General features: G+C 35.9%; 2 protein-coding genes across 2 annotated transcripts; one reads left to right on the forward strand and one right to left on the reverse strand.

Annotated features, from left to right (window-relative positions):
• Positions 1-14,585: 14,585 nt before the first annotated feature.
• On the reverse strand, positions 14,586-15,644 carry LOC146946499 (uncharacterized). Its single transcript, XM_085748235.1, has one exon. It carries the CDS (start codon positions 15,642-15,644, stop codon positions 14,586-14,588), a length of 1,059 nt encoding a protein of 352 aa, XP_085604361.1.
• An 8,102-nt stretch (positions 15,645-23,746) lies between these two features.
• LOC146946500 (uncharacterized) lies at positions 23,747-24,949 on the forward strand. The gene is made up of 3 exons (XM_085748236.1): positions 23,747-24,041; positions 24,294-24,527; positions 24,819-24,949. The coding sequence occupies exons 1-3, from the start codon at positions 23,747-23,749 to the stop codon at positions 24,947-24,949; spliced, it is 660 nt and encodes a 219-aa protein (XP_085604362.1).
• The last annotated feature ends 677 nt before the right edge of the window (positions 24,950-25,626 follow it).

The raw sequence follows: 25,626 nt of genomic DNA on the forward strand, positions 1-25,626 counted from the left end.
TAAAAGCTCCCCCTGAATTCTATTCAAGTTAATTAAATTTATCATTGAAAACGCAATAACTCTCAGAATATTCTCACATTAAATAGACTAAGACATGAGAAGTTGGTCCTATTAATTTAAAATGATTAAAAAATTAAATTAATGGGGCTCAGAGCCTATAAATACTATACATACTACTCCCCTTTTTGTCATTAACAAAAAGAAAAACTAAAGACAAAAAGAAAGAAGTAAAAAGATAGTGAGAAAACAATTAAATAGAGAGTATAACTTATAAATAAATCAGAGCACAAACAATGGATAAATCAGAGCATGATAAATTATGATAAGTTATAAACTGTAATAAATACTAGAGCATGGTAAAGAAGTGCAGAAGCATGTAAAATTGATCAGAAGCGTAAGAAGTTCAGAAGCAAAAAGTAATATCAGAACAAAAAGAAGGAGACTAAAACTAAACCAGCTTAAAGTGTGTGCAACTAAGGGTTGGCTTGTTTGGTCATCATTTCCATCATTGCTTTGATCATCTGCTGAGTTTCATCATGCTTCTTCTCCATAGCTTCATGTTGATTCTGCATCTGAAGCTTGAAGGCCCATTACTCTTTATCATATTCTCTTCTCTGATTTTAGCTTCTCTTAATGCTTCTTTGGCTTCTATCAGCTTTGCTTCAGTAGAAGACTTGTATTCCAGCATGAGTAGCTTTTGTTCTATCAGATCCTTCTGAAGCTTCTTAACTTCCTTTTCCAAGAGAGTATTCCTTTGAATCAGGGCTAGGTCAGGAGAGGCTGTCTTAAGGTTAACCTTGCTGAGGAAAGTCAAGTCCAGATCTCTTGGATGCACTTCTGAAGGGATGAAGTCTGTAACTTCTCTTCCTTTGATGCTTGGAGGATTCTGCACCCATGTTCTGAGAATCTTGACTTTCTACAGACTATCATTGATTCCATTCAGCCAATCTTGAAGCTTCTGTTGTGCTTGATCTTGAATCTCTAGGCAGGTAGTTTGAAGTGCAGTCAAGACATAATCAACTCTGTCTTTGAGTCTGCTCCATCTCTTTCCATAGATTTCCTTATGCACTAGATCCTCTTTAGCTTGGATGAGATCAACTAACTCCTGTCCTATATTCTCACACACATTTTGAAGTAGAGTAGAATCAAGGAATATGGTTGGAGGTGAGGGTATCTTGGTAGGTTTGGATGAGGCTATAGGTACAATGGCTAAGGATGATGATGATTGGCCATTTATGGAGTTTGGTGTTTGAGTGTTGCTAATTGAGGGTTGATCAGGAGTAGTTTCTATAACCATGGTAGAAGATTGAGGATCACTTTGATTGTAACGCCCTCCTTTTTATTTAATTATTTTTATTAAGTTAGAGTCTATTTATGTGATTTATTTAAATATGTGAGGTGTTAGTATTTTATTAAGTGACATTATTCTATTATTTATAAGAATATGAGAATTATTAGAGTAAGTAGATTTGGAGGTAGTTTTGAGATTAGATGTCTTTTTATGATTTAGTCGATTTATTTTGATGAATGATATTTTGTTATGTTATATGTTGGTATTTACTAGCATAATATATTTATTTGTTAGAGATATATTTGTTATTTGGTGTAGAAATATATTTGTTATTTGTGAGAGATATATTTAATTTAGAAATAAATAAGATTATGAGAAAAAAGAGTAGTTTTGAGGTGTAAGAGAAATAAGAAGGTGTTATAAATAGAGAAGTTGGTTTTTAGAAAGAGTTTTTACGTTAAACCGTTTTTTGGAAAAGAGGAGAACAAGAGAGAAGTCAAGAGAAGAGGAGAAGACCTTAGGAAAGAAGAACGCTGCTGCTGATTCAGGAATTAATCTAAGGTGAGGGTGAGACTATCTTGCATTAATATTAAGTTGTTAAATCGTTAGATTGCATCTAACAACTTGGGGAAAGTTTGTGAGAATTTGAGAATTAGGGTTTTGAGAGAGGTTTGACGATTAGATGATGAAAACTTGTTGAATTGATGTAGAAATTATATACAGTCCTTAGATAACCCATAGGATGATTATTGGATGTAGTTTTGAGGTTAGAACCATGGAATTGGATGAGATGTTGGTGAGTTTAAGAATTAGGGTTTAATAATTGTAATAGATTGTTAATAGATTTGAGAACCCTTTGAATTTGCATACAGTAAGTTGATGAATAATTAATGTTCTAATGATAGGGTAATCATAGGGTAATAATTAGGGTCAAGTTTGGAGAGTATTGGATCGAATACGAAGTGGAAAAGATTTTCCCAAAGCGAAATCGCAGCTGAACTGCGATTTTGCTGTCAATGTGCAAAATGCGTTTTTATTGTCTCAGTTTGACAAGTTTAAGTTCCGAACTGGGTTTAGATGTAAACATGAAAGTTGTAGGTATGGATGTTAGCTTTCTAATGCCGTTGGTCTCACGTCAATAGGGTTTATAGAACTTGAGTTATGATCAAATTACTGCACGTAGGTCACAGTAAATTTTTATGGACTTTCAGCACAACTTTTCCGAATTTAAAATAAAAACTGGTACTGATCGGTACAGAATTGGTCTTGGGCGTAAACATGAAAGTTTTAGATAATTTTGTTAGCTTTCTAGTGGCTTTGGTCTGACGTGAAAATGATGTTTGGTCTGTGAGTTATGATGAAAATACTACAGGGAGGTCATAGCAAAATTGTACGGTGCAGCATTCTCTGTGTCATGTTTTTGCGTTTTGTTCATATGTTTCTGTTTTGAATTGATCTTTGTTGTAAACATGAAAGTTGTTGATATTTGTGATATCTTTCCAGTAGCTTTGGTTTGACATGAAAATATGTTGTGTATAATTTATTATGTTTTTACAAAGATACATAGTGAATTATTGTCGATGTTTAAATACGATGTTATATGAAGTTGTTTATGATTGATGAATATGATGCTTTAAGATGTTGTTTATTATCATTTGATATTGTTATATTATGATATGACATGAATTATTTATGTGATCCATATGTTGTCAAGATGCTAAGATGTTAAGACGTTAAGATGATAAGAGTTGTTAAGTCGTCAAGTCGTTATGAAGTCGTCGAAAACAGATTGGTATGAAAACAGTTTCAGGTAAAGGTATGGTGGACGATTGGATTTGCTCATGAACAGCTTGTTTAGGTACTGAAACATTCTCAAATGTAGAGACGTGTTCAGGGATAGTGATATTGTTAGAGCTTATTTGTGGGGCTATCTGTGTGTTGGGTGTTTGTTGTTGGGGGCTTTCTGAAGTGACTTCTTCATAAGCAACTACTACAGAAGCAACTTCAGAGGCTTTCTCTGAGTGAAGTTTAACCTCTGGTAGTTCACCAGAGTAGTGACTAACCAGATTGTCTAGGACGGTTGTGTCTTGTGTTTGGTTGGTTGAGGGTGGTTGAGATGATGAGGATTCAACATGTACTTCATCAGGTACAACCATGTTGAGAGGTTGAATGATTTGTGGTTGAAGAGGATGGTTTAGGGGTAGTCTTTCACAAACTATGTTTCTCATATCAGACATTTCGCCTATCCTTTCATTGATACTAGGGACCATAGGCTCAAAAGGAATTGTTTGAGAGGGCTTTTTGTAGGTTCTGGTTGTTGATGATTGGCCCTTTTTATTAGTTTGAAAGACTAAGCCTATAGGTAAATCATCTAACTCAGAAGAGTTTAAAGATGAGGTGGATTGGGATGATGTGGATTGGGTAGAGTCTGATCCTATCTCTACAACAGTGTGAGAGTGTGGAGAACTAGGAATACCTATGACAGCTTCTGGAGCAGCAGCTTCTGACCCAGCAGCTTGGTCTTCCTGAACACCTTCTGACCCATCAGCACTTACTTTCATCAACATTTACATAGCTTCTGAAGAAGCTAACTCTGGCACTGCTTTAGTAGCCTTGAATACTTCTTGAGCTACCTCTCCAGCTTCCTCCCTGACAATACTTGAAGCAGGAACTTCAATTCCTCTTACAAGTTCCCTTATTTTCTCAAGAGTAGCAGCATCTTCCATCTTCTTCTTCTTCAGCTCTCTTGTAACCAAATCAGTGGTCTCAATCTGCTCTTCTTCTTCCTGTACATAGGCTGACTCCTTGATTTTCCTTAGCACTGGCTTTCTCTTCCTTTTAGGTACTTGATGTAACACCCACTTTGATATTTAATTATTTTCATTAAGTTAGAGTCTATTTATGTGATTTATTTTAAATATGTGAGGTGTTGGTGTTTTATTAAGTGGCTTTATTCTATTATTTATTAGAATATGAGAATTATTAGAATAGGTAGAATTGGAGGTTAGAATATAAAGAAGAATAAGTTATTGGGCCTAAATAGATTTAGGAAGAGTGATTAGTATTATAAATAAGGAAGCTTAGGTTAGAAAGAGTTTTTTCGTTAAACCGCTTTGTGGAGAAAGAGGAGAAAGAGGAGAACTCAGAGAGAGAGAGAGAGAGAGAACCCTAGGAACGAAGAACGCTGCTTTTGATTTCAGAAAAACAATCTAAGGTAAGGGTGAGACTAACTTTCAACATTATTAAGTGTATGATGCTGAAAAATGGATTTAGCATGAATTAGGATGAGTTTTGTGAGAATTAAGGATTAGGGTTTATGACCGATTTTGATGATTGAACCATAAAAACTTGTTGGATTGATGTGGAACTTGTGTATAGACCTTAGATATTTCATAGGGTGATAATTAGATGCTGTTTGGATGATAGAACCATGAGATTTGATGAAAATTGAGATTCTAAGAAAAAGTTATTTTAAGTGTTTTTGAGAAATAAGTGATTCTAGGATAAGCTGTTTTAGAGATTTGAAAATATGATTTTTTTTCTCCAGTAAAATATAATAGGATTTGTCGAATAGAACGCGTAGGCGAAAACGGAATTGGAATCGGGGTAACGGTTAGGTTTTATGGACGAAACGGTAAAACTGGGAAAAACCAGGACTGCACAGAGCTGTTGTGCAGGTCAATGGCTACTGCCTTCCCATGCCTGGGCGCAGCTTTCCACGCTTGAGCGCAGCAAGGCAGCCCCTCATGGGTGACTGCTTGTTGTGCTTTCGTTGTCTGCGGTCAAAACTTCGATTTTTATGTTCTTGTGTCTTTTTCACCCATTTCCGTGTTGAATTAGCTTTTGGTGTAAACATGAAAGTTGTAGATAATTGAGTTAGCTTTCTAATGGATTTAGAGTGACTAGAAAATTATGTGTAGATTTTGAGTTATGAAGAAAATAGTCCAAGTGGGTCTTCAGAAAACTTTAAGAAAACTTAGCATAATTAATCCTAAGTTAGTCCAAAAACTTATGGTTAGTTTCCCAACTTCAACTTAGGTATTAGGGATTTAGTTGAGGTGTTTTATGAGTATTTAGCTTATGTCTCATTGATCAAACTTGATTTGCTTTTGAAGAATATTTTGGACTTTGATATGAATGTAATTGATTAATGTATATGTGGTTATTGTTGTTGATATGTTGGAATACATTATGTGAGTGTTGTAAGATACATGATATTATGATGTTTTATGATGTTAAGTTGATATAATTCATTCCTTTAATGATGATATGTTATTCAAGCACTGTTATATTCTGCATTTGTCGTTGTTTGCTGTTGTTGAACATTTAATGTTACAAAGTTGTATGAGTCGGTTCAAGTTGTTAATATCTAAGAAGTGGTCCATGTTAATGGAGTTATAAGAGATGTTCATGATGTTGTCTAAGTTGTAGGAAGATTGAGTCCATTGCATACTCATTAAAGATGGGGGCTTGAGGCCCGACAGCTTAATGCTCAAACTACGTTGGGGGCTTGAGGCCCGGCAGCTTTTGCTCACTTTGTTGAAGAGCCTATTTACACTCATATATGTTGGGGGCTTGATGCCCTGAATGGTACCACATGCATTTGCATATCAAGAAGTTTCACGAAGGTTTAAGATGTTAAGAGTTGCATTGTCAAGTTGAGTCGCATTGTCGAGTCAAGTGTTGAGTCGAATAAGATGTCTGATGATTTTAAGATGATACTTGATTATGAATTAAAGATGATATTGATTATGATTTGATATGATGCTAAGTGATAAATGTTTGATATGATAATGATGTTTTATGTTGTTAAATGTATTTTGATGAATTATATGCTTAATTTGTTGACTGTGAAATCTCACCCATTCTACTTGAAAATGTTGCCCTTCGTATGGGTAATTTGCAGGTAATAAAGACTAGTGCCGGTTGTGAGTGGACTCCTCACATTGTGTCTAGGTGCTCTGATACGTAACGGGATGGGGCTTGCTTTTACTTCTATTCCTTACGTGTCATTTATGAACTTTTTAGGAATAAATATTGAACCAAGACTTATGAGATGTTTCTGATGAGGCCTGCGTGCCAATGACTTTTATTATGTTGAACTATTTTCCGCTGCGAAGTTTCAGATTTTATGATGTTGAATTTTGAAGGATAAATGTTAATTATCCATTTTAGGACTTTCAAGAAGTATGTGACATTCCGTTTATGATTTAAATACTCTGATTTATTATGAAATTTTTATGTTGGGAAAACGGGGTGTTACAATTGGTATCAGAGCAGGTCGGTCCGTCCGACCAAGTAGATGAGTCGTTGTGTCGTGCCGTCATGTTTTCTAGTTAGTAGTTATGTTTTATTATGTGATCATGTTTAACTGACTAACTTTGATGTGGTTTTGTGTATGGTTTGAAGTTCTATTTTGACATATTTGGTTTAAGATGCTGAAGCCAAATTAAATTCATTTTCTCTTATGCCCTGAATTTCGAGGACGAAATTCTTTTAAGTTGGGGAGAGTTGTAACGACCACTTTGATATTTAATTATTTTTATTAAGTTAGAGTCTATTTATGTGATTTATTTTAAATATGTGAGGTGTTGGTATTTTATTAAGTGGCTTTATTCTATTATTTATTTGAATATGAAAATTATTAGAATAAGTAGAATTAGAGGTTAGAATAGAAACAAGAATAAGTTATTGGGCCTAAATAGATTTAGGAAGAGTGATTAGTATTACAAATAAGGAAGCTTAGGTTAGAAAGAGTTTTTACGTTAAACCGCTTTTTGGAGAAAGAGGAGAAAGAGGAAAACTCAGAGAGAGAGAATCCTAGGAACGAAGAACGCTGCTTTTGATTTTAGAAAAACAATCTAAGGTAAGGGTGAGACTAACTTTCAACATTATTAAGTGTATGATTCTGAAAAATGAATTTAGCATGAATTAGGATGAGTTTTGTGAGAATTAAGGATTAGGGTTTATGACCGATTTTGATGATTGAACCATAAAACTTGTTGGATTGATGTGGAACTTGTGTACAGACCTTAGATATTTCATAGGGTGATAATTAGATGCTGTTTGGATGATAGAACCATGAGATTTGATGAAAATTGAGATTCTGAGAAAAAGTGATTTTAAGTGTTTTTGAGAAATAAGTGATCTAGGATAAGCTGTTTTGGAGATTTGAAAATATGTTTTTTTTTAGTAAAATATAATAGGATTTGTCGAATAGAACGCGTAGGCGAAAACGGAATTGGAATCGGGGTAACGGTTAGGTTTATATGGACGAAACGGTAAAACCGGGAAAAATCAGGACTGCACAGAGCTGCTGCGCAGGTCACTGGCTACTGCCTTCCCACGCCTGGGTGCAGCTTTCCACGCTTGAGCGCAGCAAGACAGCCCCTCATGGGTGACTGCTTGTTGTGCTTTCATTGCGTGCTGTCAGAACTTCGATTTTTATGTTCTTGTGTCTTTTTCACCCATTTCCGTGTTGAATTAGCTTTTGATGTAAACATGAAAGTTGTAGATAATTGAGTTTGATTTCTAATGGATTTGGAGTGACTAGAAAATTATGTGTACATTTTGAGTTATGAAGAAAATAGTCCAAGTGGGTCTTCAGAAAACTTTAAGAAAACTTAGCATAATTAATCCTAAGTTAGTCCAAAAACTTATGGTTGGTTTTCCAACTTCAACTTAGGTATTAGGGATTTAGTTGAGGTGTTTTATGAGTATTTAGCTTATGTCTCATTGATCAAACTTGATTTGCTTTTGAAGAATGTTTTGGACTTTGATATGAATGTAATTGATTAATGTATATGTGGTTATTGTTGTTGATATGTTGGAATACATTATGTGAGTATTGTAAGATACATGATATTATGATGTTTTATGATGTTAAGTTGATATGATTCATTCCTTTAATGATGATATGTTATTCAAGCACTGTTATATGCTGCATTTGTCGTTGTTTGCAGCTGTTGACCATTTAATGTTACAAAGTTGTATGAGTCGGTTCAAGTTGTAAATATCTAAGAAGTGGTCCATGTTAATGGAGTTATAAGAGATGTTCATGATGTTGTCTAAGTTGTAGGAAGATTGAGTCCATTGCGTACTCATTAAAGATGGGGGCTTGAGGCCCGGCAGCTTAATGCTCAAACTACGTTGGGGGCTTGAGGCCCGGCAGCTTTTGCTCACTTTGTTGAAGAGCCTATTTACACTCATATATGTTGGGGGCTTGATGCCCTGAATGGTACCACATGCATTTGCATATCAAGAAGTTTCACGAAGGTTTAAGATGTTAAGAGTTGCATTGTCAAGTTGAGTCGCATTGTCGAGTCAAGTGTTGAGTCGAATAAGATGTCTGATGATTTTAAGATGATACTTGATTATGAATTAAAGATGATATTGATTATGATTTGATATGATGCTAAGTGATAAATGTTTGATATGATAATGATGTTTTATGTTGTTAAATGTATTTTGATGAATTATATGCTTAATTTGTTGACTGTGAAATCTCACCCATTCTACTTGAAAATGTTGCCCTTCGTATGGGTAATTTGCAGGTAATAAAGACTAGTGCCGGTTGTGAGTGGACTCTTCACATTGTGTCTAGGTGCTCTGATACGTAACGGGATGGGGCTTGCTTTTACTTCTATTCCTTACGTGTCATTTATGAACTTTTTAGGAATAAATATTGAACCAAGACTTATGAGATGTTTCTGATGAGGCCTGCGTGCCAATGACTTTTATTATGTTGAACTATTTTCCGCTGCGAGGTTTCAGATTTTATGATGTTGAATTTTGAAGGATAAATGTTAATTATCCATTTTAGGACTTTCAAGAAGTATGTGACATTCCGTTTATGATTTAAATACTCTGATTTATTATGAAATTTTTATGTTGGGAAAACGGGGTGTTACAATTGGTATCAGAGCAGGTCGGTCCGTCCGGCCAAGTAGATGAGTCGTTGTGTCGTGCCGTCATGTTTTCTAGTTAGTAGTTATGTTTTATTATGTGATCATGTTTAACTGACTAACTTTGATGTGGTTTTGTGTATGGTTTGAAGTTCTATTTTGACATATTTGGTTTAAGATGCTGAAGCCAAATTAAATTCATTTTCTCTTATGCCCTGAATTTCGAGGACGAAATTCTTTTAAGTTGGGGAGAGTTGTAACGACCACTTTGATATTTAATTATTTTTATTAAGTTAGAGTCTATTTATGTGATTTATTTTAAATATGTGAGGTGTTGGTATTTTATTAAGTGGCTTTATTCTATTATTTATTTGAATATGAAAATTATTAGAATAAGTAGAATTAGAGGTTAGAATAGAAACAAGAATAAGTTATTGGGCCTAAATAGATTTAGGAAGAGTGATTAGTATTACAAATAAGGAAGCTTAGGTTAGAAAGAGTTTTTACGTTAAACCGCTTTTTGGAGAAAGAGGAGAAAGAGGAAAACTCAGAGAGAGAGAATCCTAGGAACGAAGAACGCTGCTTTTGATTTTAGAAAAACAATCTAAGGTAAGGGTGAGACTAACTTTCAACATTATTAAGTGTATGATTCTGAAAAATGAATTTAGCATGAATTAGGATGAGTTTTGTGAGAATTAAGGATTAGGGTTTATGACCGATTTTGATGATTGAACCATAAAACTTGTTGGATTGATGTGGAACTTGTGTACAGACCTTAGATATTTCATAGGGTGATAATTAGATGCTGTTTGGATGATAGAACCATGAGATTTGATGAAAATTGAGATTCTGAGAAAAAGTGATTTTAAGTGTTTTTGAGAAATAAGTGATCTAGGATAAGCTGTTTTGGAGATTTGAAAATATGTTTTTTTTTAGTAAAATATAATAGGATTTGTCGAATAGAACGCGTAGGCGAAAACGGAATTGGAATCGGGGTAACGGTTAGGTTTATATGGACGAAACGGTAAAACCGGGAAAAATCAGGACTGCACAGAGCTGCTGCGCAGGTCACTGGCTACTGCCTTCCCACGCCTGGGTGCAGCTTTCCACGCTTGAGCGCAGCAAGACAGCCCCTCATGGGTGACTGCTTGTTGTGCTTTCATTGCGTGCTGTCAGAACTTCGATTTTTATGTTCTTGTGTCTTTTTCACCCATTTCCGTGTTGAATTAGCTTTTGGTGTAAACATGAAAGTTGTAGATAATTGAGTTTGATTTCTAATGGATTTGGAGTGACTAGAAAATTATGTGTACATTTTGAGTTATGAAGAAAATAGTCCAAGTGGGTCTTCAGAAAACTTTAAGAAAACTTAGCATAATTAATCCTAAGTTAGTCCAAAAACTTATGGTTGGTTTTCCAACTTCAACTTAGGTATTAGGGATTTAGTTGAGGTGTTTTATGAGTATTTAGCTTATGTCTCATTGATCAAACTTGATTTGCTTTTGAAGAATGTTTTGGACTTTGATATGAATGTAATTGATTAATGTATATGTGGTTATTGTTGTTGATATGTTGGAATACATTATGTGAGTATTGTAAGATACATGATATTATGATGTTTTATGATGTTAAGTTGATATGATTCATTCCTTTAATGATGATATGTTATTCAAGCACTGTTATATGCTGCATTTGTCGTTGTTTGCAGCTGTTGACCATTTAATGTTACAAAGTTGTATGAGTCGGTTCAAGTTGTAAATATCTAAGAAGTGGTCCATGTTAATGGAGTTATAAGAGATGTTCATGATGTTGTCTAAGTTGTAGGAAGATTGAGTCCATTGCGTACTCATTAAAGATGGGGGCTTGAGGCCCGACAGCTTAATGCTCAAACTACGTTGGGGGCTTGAGGCCCGGCAGCTTTTGCTCACTTTGTTGAAGAGCCTATTTACGCTCATATATGTTGAGGGCTTGATGCCCTGAATGGTACCACATGCATTTGCATATCAAGAAGTTTCACGAAGGTTTAAGATGTTAAGAGTTGCATTGTCAAGTTGAGTCGCATTGTCGAGTCAAGTGTTGAGTCGAATAAGATGTCTGATGATTTTAAGATGATACTTGATTATGAATTAAAGATGATATTGATTATGATTTGATATGATGCTAAGTGATAAATATTTGATATGATAATGATGTTTTATGTTGTTAAATGCATTTGGATGAATTATATGCTTAATTTGTTGACTGTGAAATCTCACCCCTTCTACTTGAAAATGTTGCCCTTCGTATGGGTAATTTACAGGTAATAAAGACTAGTAACGGTTGTGAGTGGACTCCTCACATTGTGTCTAGGTGTTCTGATACGTAACGGGATGGAGCTTGCTTTTACTTCTATTCCTTACGTGTCATTTATGAACTTTTTAGGAATAAATATTGAACCAAGACTTATGAGATGTTTCTGATGAGGCCTGCGTGCCAATGACTTTTATTATGTTGAACTATTTTCCGCTGCGAAGTTTCAGATTTTATGATGTTGAATTTTGAAGGATAAATGTTAATTATCCATTTTAGGACTTTCAAGAAGTATGTGACATTCCGTTTATGATTTAAATACTCTGATTTATTATGAAATTTTTATGTTGGGAAAACGGGGTGTTACAATTGGTATCAGAGCAGGTCGGTCCGTCCGGCCAAGTAGATGAGTCGTGTCGTGCCGTCATGTTTTCTAGTTAGTAGTTATGTTTTATTATGTGATCATGTTTAACTGACTAACTTTGATGTGGTTTTGTGTATGGTTTGAAGTTCTATTTTGACATATTTGGTTTAAGATGCTGAAGCCAAATTAAATTCATTTTCTCTTATGCCCTGAATTTCGAGGACGAAATTCTTTTAAGTTGGGGAGAGTTGTAACGACCACTTTGATATTTAATTATTTTTATTAAGTTCGAGTCTATTTATGTGATTTATTTTAAATATGTGAGGTGTTGGTATTTTATTAAGTGGCTTTATTCTATTATTTATTAGAATATGAGAATTATTAGAATAAGTAGAATTGGAGGTTAGAATAGAAAGAAGAATAAGTTATTGGGCCTAAATAGATTTAGGAAGAGTGATTAGTATTACAAATAAGGAAGCTTAGGTTAGAAAGAGTTTTTACGTTAAACCGCTTTTTGGAGAAAGAGGAGAAAGAGGAGAACTCAGAGAGAGAACCCTAGGAACGAAGAACGCTGCTTTTGATTTTAGAAAAACAATCTAAGGTAAGGGTGAGACTAACTTTCAACATTATTAAGTGTATGATTCTGAAAAATGAATTTAGCATGAATTAGGATGAGTTTTGTGAGAATTAAGGATTAGGGTTTATGACCGATTTTGATGATTGAACCATAAAACTTGTTGGATTGATGTGGAACTTGTGTACAGACCTTAGATATTTCATAGGGTGATAATTAGATGCTGTTTGGATGATAGAACCATGAGATTTGATGAAAATTGAGATTCTGAGAAAAAGTGATTTTAAGTGTTTTTGAGAAATAAGTGATCTAGGATAAGCTGTTTTGGAGATTTGAAAATATTATTTAGTCAAATATAATAGGATTTGTCGAATAGAACGCGTAGGCGAAAACGGAATTGGAATCAGGGTAACAGTTAGGTTTATATGGACGAAACGGTAAAACCGGGAAAAATCAGGACTGCACAGAGCTGCTGCGCAGGTCACTGGCTACTGCCTTCCCACGCCTGGGTGCAGCTTTAAACGCTTGAGCGCAGCAAGGCAGCCCCTCATGGGTGACTGCTTGTTGTGCTTTCGTTGCGTGCTGTCAGAACTTCGATTTTTATGTTCTTGTGTCTTTTTCACCCATTTCTGTGTTGAATTAGCTTTTGGTGTAAACATGAAAGTTGTAGATAATTGAGTTTGATTTCTAATGGATTTGGAGTGACTAGAAAATTATGTGTACATTTTGAGTTATGAAGAAAATAGTCCAAGTGGGTCTTCAGAAAACTTTAAGAAAACTTAGCATAATTAATCCTAAGTTAGTCCAAAAACTTATGGTTGGTTTCCCAAATTCAACTTAGGTATTAAGGATTTTGTTGAGGTGTTTTATGAGTATTTAGCTTATGTCTCATTGATCAAACTTGATTTGCTTTTGAAGAATGTTTTGGACTTTGATATGAATGTAATTAATTAATGTATATGTGGTTATTGTTGTTGATATGTTGGAATACATTATGTGAGTATTGTAAGTTAATGATATTATGATGTTTTATGATGTTAAGTTGATATGATTCATTCCTTTAATGATGATATGTTATTCAAGCACTGTTATATGCTGCATTTGTCGTTGTTTGCTGCTGTTGACCATTTAATGTTACAAAGTTGTATGAGTCGGTTCAAGTTGTAAATATCTAAGAAGTGGTCCATGTTAATGGAGTTATAAGAGATGTTCATGATGTTGTCTAAGTTGTAGGAAGATTGAGTCCATTGCATACTCATTAAAGATGGGGGCTTGAGGCCCGGCAGCTTAATGCTCAAACTACGTTGGGGGCTTGAGGCCCGGCAGCTTTTGCTCACTTTGTTGAAGAGCCTATTTACGCTCATATATGTTGGGGGCTTGATGCCCTGAATGGCACCACATGCATTTTCATATCAAGAAGTTTCACGAAAGTTTAAGATGTTAAGAGTTGCATTGTCAAGTTGAGTCGCATTGTCGAGTCAAGTGTTGAGTCGAATAAGATGTCTGATGATTTTAAGATGATACTTGATTATGAATTAAAGATGATATTGATTATGATTCGATATGATGCTAAGTGATAAATATTTGATATGATAATGATGTTTTATGTTGTTAAATGCATTTGGATGAATTATATGCTTAATTTGTTGACTGTGAAATCTCACCCCTTCTACTTGAAAATGTTGCCCTTCGTATGGGTAATTTGCAGGTAATAAAGACTAGTGGCGGTTGTGAGTGGACTCCTCACATTGTGTCTAGGTGCTCTGATACGTAACGGGATGGAGCTTGCTTTTACTTCTATTCCTTACGTGTCATTTATGAACTTTTTAGGAATAAATATTGAACCAAGACTTATGAGATGTTTCTGATGAGGCCTGCGTGCCAATGACTTTTATTATGTTGAACTATTTTCCGCTGCGAAGTTTCAGATTTTATGATGTTGAATTTTGAAGGATAAATGTTAATTATCCATTTTAGGACTTTCAAGAAGTATGTGACATTCCGTTTATGATTTAAATACTCTGATTTATTATGAAATTTTTATGTTGGGAAAACGGGGTGTTACACTTGAGGTTGCTCAGAAGCAGCTTGAGAAGAAGCAGCAGCCTTTCCACTCTTTGTTTTCTTGTTCAGCACCACATCAGCATCCAGCTCCTGAACTTCCTCCTAAATTGATGACACGCCAGAACCACCAACATTCTTCTCCTTCTTACTTCCCTTTGCCTTCTTCTGCTTTGGCTCTTCATCACCAAGATACTCTTCTTTGGTGATAGCCTTCCTCTTGGATTTTCTGCCCTTTGCAACTGGCAATGCTCCACCATACATGGTTTCAGGAACATCTTCCAATCTAATCTTCTTGCCAGTTAGAGCAAAGCGCTCTTGAATGTAGTACATCTGAACATCCAGAGGCTCTTGCTTGCAGATAGGTGGGAAGCCTTCCATCAGATTTGAGATAGCATCTGATTCCCTCAAATCTGTAGGGAGCTCTATGAACCCATCTTTAGGAATCAATGACATGTTCTTAAGGGTTTTGCCACTGATGACTTTGCCTGTGACAGTACCCAGATGAGTGTCATTGTAGATCTGAACTTCACTGATAGCCTTCACAATCCTTCCTTGATGAAGAATTTCTGAAATAACTATCCCATAAGGCACCCATGATCTATTATTGTCTTGAATTTCTTTCCGCTCTTTGATCATGTGCCTGAAGATGTACTTGGGTACATTTACTCTGGTTTTGTTGATAAAGTGATGCATAAACACTTTATGAGCCAGAGAGGATTGATCACTACCTCCACCTTTTGGAAGTAGGTTCTCATTTTGGATTTTCAGAAGCATTTTCTTCTCAATGCTTAAGTCACTATACTTGCCACCCTTCTTCCTTCCATAGATTGTCTCGTTGACAATTGGCTTCCATGGACTTGTCTGTGCGTTGGGTATATCTGAACCTTCATACTTACCAGAAGTATCTCTTCTGAGTACTGTAGCAACAACATTTTCAGAGATAAATACTAGGATCCCCAAGACATTGGACCTGATTTCCAGACATCTGTATGGTTCCAAGCCCATCTCTTCTCTTGTCTTCCCTTTCAGAGTAGGGTCAAGTAGAATCTTCTGCCTTTCTTCAACTTCAGCAACAGCTTTGTTGTAGACGGAGGCTCTAACCCAGAAGTGTCTTACTAGAGCTTTATATGTTGGTCCATTCAACATAGTAAAGTAATCCATTAAGCCCTGTGCTTCATAGTAACTTCTGATGTCGCACCCATGATGTGCTAGAGAGATGAAATCTACTGGATTTTCAGTTGGAATGGTTAACTCTCATCCTTCTAACTTCATAGTTCTTCCAGCAATTTCGTAAGCAGGTGCTTCTTGTGAGGATGATTCTGGAGCATTCTGTTGTTGCATGCTAGAGGTTGATTCTAGAATATTTTGTTGCGAACTTGATGATGCCATGATGATTGAAGATTTAGGGTTCTAAGGTTTTGAGTTGCAGAGAGCTTACTTCGCAAAGAACGGTTTGAGAAGAGAAAGTGTTTGTTGTGAAGTGAGTAGTGTGTGAATTGTCTAAATGTTTTGAGTAAAACGTTTGCAATTCAGAAATGACAAACAACCATAGCATTAATGACAAAGGGGGCGCGTGATAGTACATTTAAAGCTATAATCATCATTGCCCTCTTACGTTATACAACCGTACACATAAACCACGTCAGGAGTTCTCAGAGTAACTGCCAAGTTAGTGGGCCAGGTGTCACTAAAAAGTAACTTCCAGCGTTTCCACTAACTCTGCTATTCAGAAGCATAAAATCCAGCTTCTGGACTTCAGATGCTGACGTCATCATCAAAAGCACATTTTCCTCAGAACCTCATTAAAGAGCTTCTGATGGATCACAACTTCTGAACAGACTTCAGAACCTAAATTCCTATTCAGGAGCAAGCAAGGTTTTAATCAGACACAAAGTGCATGCTCAAATTTTTCTTTATAAAATCAAATCTTTCAACAGTTAAAGGCCTAGTAAATATATCAGCTTATTGATTCTCAGTATCAATGAATTGTATATCTAAAATTCCTTTTTGAACATAGTCTCTGATAAAATGGTGTTTGATTTCAATATGCTTGGCTCTTGAATGCAAAATTGGATTTTTAGACAAATAAATAGCAGCAGTATTATCATAATAAATGGGAATACTGTTAGCATTAATCTGATAGTCTTCCAACTGATGTTTCATCCAAAATATTTGTGTACAACAACTTGCAGCTGAAATGTATTCTGCTTCTGCTGTAGACATATAAATAGTTGCTTGTCTTTTGCTAGCCCATGATATCAGATTATCACCCAGAAATTGACAATTGCCACTGGTTGACTTTCTTTCAATCCTATCACCAGCATAATCAGCATCACAAAATCCAACCAACTGATAATCTAAGGATTTCCTATAGAGGAGTCCAAGATTAGTTGTTCCTTTCAAATACCTGAAGATTCTCTTAACAGCAGTTATATGAGATTCTCTAGGATCTGATTGGAATCTTGCACACAAGCATACACTGAATAAAATATCTGGTCTAGATGCAGTGAGGTATAACAGAGAACCAATCATACCTCTGTACAGCTTCTGGTCTACTTTTGTTCCAGTATCTTCTTTGCTTAAAGTGCAGGTTGGATGCATTGGAGTGTTCATCACTTTACAATCTTCAAGCTTGAACTTCTTCAGAAGCTCCTTAGTATATTTTGTTTGATGAATATATACTCCATCTTTGCTTTGATTAATTTGAATTCCAAGGAAGAACTTCAGCTCTCCCATCATGCTCATTTCAAATTCATCCTGCATTAACTTAGAAAATTCCTTGCAAAGAGATGCATTAGTAGAACCAAATATTATATCATCAACATATATCTACACAACAAGAATATCTTTCTTAAGAGTCCTTCTGAAGAGTGTTGTGTCAACTTGACCTCTTTTAAAATCATTTTTGATCAGGAAATTACTTAGTTTATCATACCAAGCTCTGGGAGCTTGTTTAAAGCCATATAGTGATTTCTTAAGTTTGTAAACATGGTCAGGATGCTTAAGATCCTCAAAACCAGGAGGTTGCTTGACAAACACTTCTTCTATAATTACTCCATTTAAAAATGCACTCTTGACATCCATTTGATATAATATTATGCCATGATTAACTGCACAGGAAAGAAGTAACCTGATTGCTTCCAATCTTGCAACTAGAGCAAATGTTTCAGTATAATCAATGCCTTCTTGTTGACTGTAACCTTGTGCAACAAGTCTTGCTTTGTTTCTGGTTACTTCACCTTGTTCATTCAACTTATTTCTAAATACCCATTTTGTTCCAATAATGTTCTTATGATGAGGTTTGGGTACCAGATCCCACACATCATTTCTTTGAAATTGATTAAGCTCTTCCTGCATAGCTAGTATCCAACCATCATCTGAAAGTGCTTCATCAACTGTAGCAGGTTCAATCACTGATAACAGTCCTATCATAGACTCTTCTTGTCTAAAATATGATCTTGTTCTTCTAGGGCTATCTTTGTTTTCAATGATTAGATCAACAGGATATGAAGACTTGTGCTTGAATTTACTCTTGGGTTAAATAGCTTGCTGAGAGCCATCTTGAGCTTCATCAGAAGCAACTTCATCTTGTGCTTCTGAGGTGGGTTCAGCTTCTGGACTGTCTTCAGATTCAGCTATCTGATCAGGTTCTGGAGTATCTTCATGAACTTGTATCTTTGTAAAACTTTCATTTTGCTCTGGAGTTTTACTTCCAGGATCTTTGTCATCAAATTTAACGTGCATTGATTCTTCAACACAAAGTGTTTCTGAATTATACACTTTGTATGCCTTTGACCTTTCAGTGTAACCTAAGAAGATTCCTCTTTGGGCCTTGGCATTAAATTTCTTTAGGTAGAGCTTATTATTTAGAATGTAACATGTACATCCAAATTGATGAAAGTAAGATATATTTGGTCTTGTTCCCTTAAAGAGTTCATATGCTGTTTTCTCCAAGATAGGTCTGATATAGATTCTATTTTGGACATAACCTGCTGTATTCACTGCTTCTGCCCAGAAATGTTTCGCCAAATTGTTTTCATGAATCATGGTTATAGCCATTTCTTGTAAAGTTCTATTCTTTCTTTCTACAACCCCATTTTGTTGTGAAGTTCTAGGAGAAGAGAATTCATGGATAATTCCAAGTTTTTAGCAAAAATTTTCAAATGCCTCATTTTCAAATTCTCCACCATGATCACTTCTGATTTTCAAAATTTTCATTTCTTTTTCAGACTGTATTTGAGTACAAAAGTTGCTGAATACATCATAAGCATTGTCCTTACTTTTCAGGAATTTTACCCAAGTCCATCAGCTGTAATCATCAACAATAACCAATCCACATTTACTTCCATATAAGGATGCAGTGCTAACTGGTCCAAATAAATCAATATGAAGCAATTCTAAGGGTCTGGAGGTTGAAACAATGTCTTTTGTTTTAAAAGATGATTTCACAATTTTTCCCTTCTGGCATGCACCACAAAGTGCATCTAAATGATAGTCAATGTCTGGTAGGCCTTTGACAAGTTGTAACTTACTAAGCTTAGAGATTAATCTCCAGTTAGCATGTCCCAACCTTCTGTGCCACATCCATTTCTTATCATTCACTGGCAGAAGACAAATTATCTTCTGGTCAACCAGTTCAGAGAAATTAATTTTATAGACATTCTCCATCCTCTTTCCCTTGAATACTATGGATTTGTTTTCTTTGTTGATTACAGTGCAGTTGGTATTTTCAAACATCACATCATAACCATTGTCACAAAATTGACTAATGCTCAATAGGTTATGTTCAAGACCTTCTACCAAACACACATTATTGATTGAAATAGAGGAGTTACCAATAGTTCCTGTACCAATGATCTTGCCAGACTGGTTGCCTCCAAACTTCACACTTCCTCCTTTCATTGTGAGGGTGAGGAACATAGACTTCTCTCCTATCATATGCCTTGAGCAACAGCTGTCTAGGTACCATGATTTTTGCTTTTCCTTTGCTCTTAGATATATCTGCAATATTGACATTTTCAGATTTAGGTACCCATTGTTTTATGGGTCCTTTCAGGTTAGTATTAGAAGTTTTACTCTTCACTTCTTGTACCTTATGCTGTAAGTTTGGTAGCTTCTGGTTAACCATTACCTTAGGTTTAACAACCTTTGGTTTTGGTACTTAAGAAGCAGTAACCGTTTTCTTCTGAGCCTTAGACTTCAGCACCTCAGATTCATGTTTCAACAGACTCTGAGGAACAGGTTCTGATCTCTTTAGAATCCTGATCTTTGAAGTCTTAGAATCAGATTTTATCATTGCCTTTGGCTTAGAGTTCTTTGGCTTTGAAGTAATCTTAGCCTTAGAGCTAGAAGCTTCAGGTTCTGATTGAACAGCAGTTTGCAACTTAGCACCTTCAGGTACAAAGAAGGTTTTCAACCCTTCCTTGATGCATTCACAACATGCTTTGAGACTAATTTCATTAGGTTTCCCTCCTGAAAATCCAATCCCTTTACCATTGTTTCTGTAAATGATGTAAATCATTGAAGCAACTTTGCTTCTGTCAATACCAGATATAATGAAATCTTCAAGAGCTATCTCATGCTTACTTAAAGTCTTTCCATTACACTTTTCTTATAGCTTCTGACAAAGATACTTGAGCTTCTCTTCATAAGTTTTACAAATGAAGTCAAAGCCCCTGAGTCCTTCTTCAGAAGCTTTCAGATCTAATAAAGTTTATTCTTGTTGTTTCATCAACACAACATATTTTTCTTTTAAATCTTTCAACTCATTGGTTCTAAGCTCAAAATGTGTAAGGAGTTCTTTAAGAGACTCAACTCTGGGAATTTTAGAATATACCTCATTTTCATCTTCAGAATCTAAATCAGGATCTGCTTTTGAAGTCTCAATAGCCATTAACCCAACAGCTACTTTAACATCTTCATCAGCTTCTTCCTTTTCAGACCCATATTCACTATCCAAATCTTCCCAGGTTGCCATTAAACTCTTCTTAATCTGCTTTCTGAATTTCCTTGTGTTGAAGCTTGATTTCTTTGACTTGTCCTTTGATTTCTCCTTCTGGAGATCAGGACAATCAACAATGAAGTGTCCAGGCTTCTTACAGTTGAAGCATCTCTTCTGATCTTCTTTCTTGGAACTCTTGCTACCACTTCTCTTACTCAGAAACTTCCTGTTATTTCTTGCCAGATACTCAAGCTTGTTGGAAAGCATAGCCATCTTCTCTGCAGGATCTTCATTAGAGTCTTCATCCGATGACTCTTCTTCAGATTCAACAACCTTCAGAGCTTTTGATGACTTCCCTTTAGATGGTAGAGCAATAGATTTACTCTTCTTGGAAGGTTCATGTTCATTAAGACTAATATCATGAACTTTGAGAGAGCTGATAAGATCTTCAACACTCAAAGTGTTTAAATCTTTAGCTTCCTCAATAGCAGTAACCTTAGGTCTCCATCTAGTAGGCAAGCTTCTTAGTATCTTGCTAACATCGTTAGAAGCAACATAACTCTTCTTCACTATTTGCAGTCCAGAGACTAGGGTTTGAAACCTTGAGTACATCTCCCCAATAGTTTCATCATCCTTCATCTTGAACAACTCATACTGATGAACCAGCATAAGAGCCTTTGCTTCTCTAACTTTCTTGCTGCCTTCATAGTTAGCACACAGAGAAGCAAACATTGCTTTAGCAGTTGACTTATCACTCGTCTTTATATATTCTGCTTTAGGAATAGCAGTGACAAGTGCTCCTCTGATAATATGATGCTTCTTGTAAATCTTCTTCTGAGCAGGAGTATGTTTCTTTCTATCAACATCAGCTCCTTCTTCATCAAGAACCAAGTCACCAACACCATCTTCAAGTATGTCCCATAGTTCTTCATCTAAACCCATGACATAGCTGTAGAAGTTGGTTTACCACCAAGAAAATTCTTCAGGATCTCCATTAAATTTAGGAACTTTTCCAGAGTTGGACTTTTTGTTGTCACCATAATCATATGACACAACAGTATGATTAGGACCAGATCTAGAACCAGAAGTATCACCAGACATGTTTTTCTCAGATCTTTTTCTGTTACACTGTTAAGTGTTAATACAACAGACCAAGACTCTAGATACCAATTGAAGGTGAGAAAAACACAAGAAGGGGGGTTGAATTGTGTTAGCTTTTTCTTCGTTTTCTCCTAAGCTGAAAACACTAATCAGAAGCAAAGTGAAAACTGCTTCTGAAGTGAGATTCAGGATTAATATGCAGCGGATAGAAGAGAAGAAAGACACAAAGCAATTATACTGGTTCCTTCCACAAACCGGAAGTAGTCCAGTCCCCCTTGCACTTCCAAGGAGATTTCACTAAAATGTAATATCTGATTACAATTGCTCACTGCTAAACTTAGCAAGAGACTTCAAATTGCTCAAGCACACAAGCAAGAGACTTCCTATGCTCCTAAACACAATCAAGAGACTTCTAATGCTCAAGCACAACTGCAAGAGACTTCTAATCAAACAAGAGTACAAAGAAAAATGTTTGAGGTTGAACACTTGATATACAATCAGAGGTGCTCACAATACAAATCAGATATAGACTCTTAAGACTCCAGAATTTCTAAGATATGAACTTGAAAACAGAAATTCTAAGTGAACTTTGAATGCAGAACAATTTTAGCAGAGTTTTGGCACTAGTAAATTGGTGTTGAGTCTCTACCAATCTCTAAGTCTTCACTCCTTTATATAGAGGTGTGAAAGAGACGTTGTGAAATTTCCAGCACATCAAAAAGAGTCGTTTGAAGCTTTGATCAATTACCAACGATCTTTTGCCTGATATGGTTGTTGTCCTATGAAGGATCAATTTGAAATCCATTCCCATTGTGAAGGAACATCGTTGCAGGCAAAACTGTATTCCAGAGTTGTTTTCTTGTCTCGTAGCAGGGACACTGCAGAGTAGTGGAGATAGTGGTTGTACACTTCGTACACTTGTACTTTGTCAATGCTTTTTGAAGATAAGCATCCAATGCCTTCAAATCCTTTCAAAATGACCGTTGCTTCACATTCCAAGCCTTCTGTAATGCTTTCGAATCCATTAAACAACTTTTAAAGCTTTAATTCTTCCATCTTGATGAATTTCAGCTTCTGGTGATTTCCAGCTTCTGATGAGGTTGCTTCTGATGACGTCACCACTTCAAGAGCACTTTGTCTTCATGAGCACTTTTGGACTTCAGGATCATTTCTCTTCAGACGCTTTAAGCTTCCTTTTTGTTGAATTCTTAGCTCTCTTTTGTTCATTCAAAACCAATTTAAGATGTAAATTTTTTGTATATGGTCCTGTTCACTTGAACAAATATTAGCTAGTCCAATTGACAATTTTTAATACCTTGTTATCATCAAAATTCTCAAGGTTTATCGTTAAACACATTTTGTTCCAATATGCTATTATCTCACTCTCCGTAAATGGCAGCCAAGTTGAAGGGGCAACAAGCATCCAAGCGACTGTTTTCAATCATTTTTCTTCCCACTTTCAGTCAGGTTCAAATAACCGCCCAGGAATTGATAATCTCACTTTTAACTTTTTGAACTACTTCCAAAGTAAAGAATGAATTAAACCTTCCATCCTAGATGAGGTTAAGCATGCGGTGTCAGAGTGTGATAGCTTCAAGAGCCCAGGACCAGATGGTATCAACTTTGGCTTCATCAAAGAATTTTGGGTCAATCTTAAGGATGGTTTCATGGGCTTCTTCTCTTAATTCCACCGAAATGGGAAGTTATCCAAGGGTATTAATAACACTCTCATAGCTCTTATTCCAAAAGTTGAAAGTCATCAACGACTTGCGGATGTTAGGTCGATTTCCATGGTAGGCAGCATGTACAAAGTTCTATCAAAAGTGTTATCTAATAGATTGAGGAAAGTAATAAGAAGTATTATCTCAAAGTCTCAGTCTGCTTTTGTCCAAGGAAGACAAATCTTGGATGGTATGCTTATAGCCAATGAGATAGTTGATGATGCACATAAATTAAAAAAAAAGAGTTGTTGTTATTTAAAGTTGATTTTATGAAAGCTTTTGATTCAGTTGATTGGCATTACCTAGAAACGGTGATAGTTAAGATGAATTTTCCTACACTTTGGCAAAAATGGATCCTGGAATGTGTTACTACAGCTACCACTTCTGTTATGGTTAACGGGTGCCTAACTAATGAGTTCAAATCTGAAAGAGGTCTTCGCCAAGGCAACCCTTTGTCACTGTTTCTTTTCTTAATAGCTGCTGAAGGTATTAATGTCTAAATGAAATCAACAATTGAGGTTGGTCTATTCACTGGGTACTCTATCGTCTCTCACTTACAATTTGCGGATGACACTATCTTGTTGGGAGTCAAGAGTTGGGAAAATGTTCGTTTCTTGAAAGTTGTTCTTTTACTTTTCGAGGCAATTTCTGGCCCTAAGGTTAATTTCAATAAGAGTATGTTGGTTGGTGTTAATATTACAGCTTCATGGTTGGTTGAGGTAGCTTCCGTTTTTAATTGTAAATCTGGCCAGTTACCTTTCCTTTATCTTTGGCTTCCTATTGGTGGTGATTCCTGTAGGTTGAATTTTTGGCAACCACTCCTTGACTGTATAAAATCTAGATTTTTGAGTTGGAAGGGTCAAAACTTATCTTTGGGTGGCCGATTGGTTATTTTGAAGTCTGTTTTATCCTCTCTTCTAGTATACTTTATTTCCTTCTTCAAGGCTCCCGCATGTATCATTTCTTCTATTGAATCTTTATTTAATTGTTTTTTCTGGGGGGTGGGGTGAGGAAGTTAGGAAAATATCTTTGATTAATTGGATACAGTTTGCTCGAATAAGGATAAAGGAGGTATGGGGGTTAAGAGGTTACGGAAATTCAACATGGCATTGTTGTGTAAGTGGTGGTGGAGGTTGAAGGAGGAGCGAGATAGTTTGTGGTTCAGAGTGTTGGCAGCAAGGTTTGAGGAAGATATCCTTTTTGTTCATGAGGATGGTAGGAGGGGTTCGGTGTGGTGGCGTAATTTAGTAAGTAATGGTCGAGATGTTTGTACAATTGAAGGTAATTGGATTGACGATAATTGTGTGTGTGTGAGGTAGGTGATGGTAACTCCTTTTTATTTTGGTGGGATACTTGGATGGAAGGTGTGGCTTTGAAAGATAGGTTCAGCCGCCTTTTTTAGCCTTTTGATAGTAAGATGGCTACGGTGGCTGAAATGGAGCACTTAGGGTGGGGTGAGAGTGGAGAAGCTTGGAAGTGGCGCAGGCCCTTACGGGCGTGGAAGGAGGAGCAACTGAGGGAGTGTAGTGCTTGTTTGAACTCTACTATTTTGCAAGATGGTATTACTGACAGGTGGTGGTGGACTCATCACACTTCAAAATCTTACACCGTCAGCAGTGCTTACAATCTACTCCAACAAACTTCTACTCAAGATATCAATGTCAATGACATCCATGTTTCTTGGCACACAGATGTACCTCTGAAAGTTAATCTTTTCGTGTGACGCCTTCTTCTCCACCGCTTACCAACAAATGACAATTTGGTAAAGAGAGGGGTGCTTCTGGTTACTTCTCAACGATGTGTGGGGAATGTGTTAATCTAGAGGACGTCGCTCATCTATTTCTTCATTGCAACTTTTTTCGTCAAATTTGGTTAGCTGTATATGATTGGTTAGGCTTTGTCTTGGTTACTCCGCTTAATATTTTAGATCATTTAGCTCAGTTTGGTTGCTTTGGTGGTTTTTCTAAACGAAATAAAGATATTATTCATTTAGTTTGGTTTTCTTCAGCTTGGGTCTTATGGAAAGAAAGAAATGACAGAATCTTCAAGAATTCAAATAATACTATTCACCACTTGCTTGACAACATTAAGGCTCAATCTTTTGGTTGGTTGAAAGCGAAGCACAAAAATATTGCTTTTTACCACCATTTGTGGTTGGTCAATCCTTTAAATTTCTTGTAATGATTCTTCTTATTTTCATTCAGGTGTCCCTTACCTGTTTCTGATGTAACTTGATTTTTCTTTTTGCTTTTCTTCAGCACACCTTGTGCGGTGAAAGTAAAGAGGTTTGTTTAATTAAATTTCATTTTAGTTTCTTCAAAACAAAAAAAAAAAAACTCGTCTGATTTTGTTATAGGATACATTTTATGCTCATGTCATG

The sequence above is a fragment of the Medicago sativa genome, chromosome 2, assembly GCF_051527215.1.
Source record: "Medicago sativa cultivar Bolivia chromosome 2, Bolivia_mono, whole genome shotgun sequence".
Lineage (NCBI taxonomy): Eukaryota > Viridiplantae > Streptophyta > Magnoliopsida > Fabales > Fabaceae > Medicago > Medicago sativa.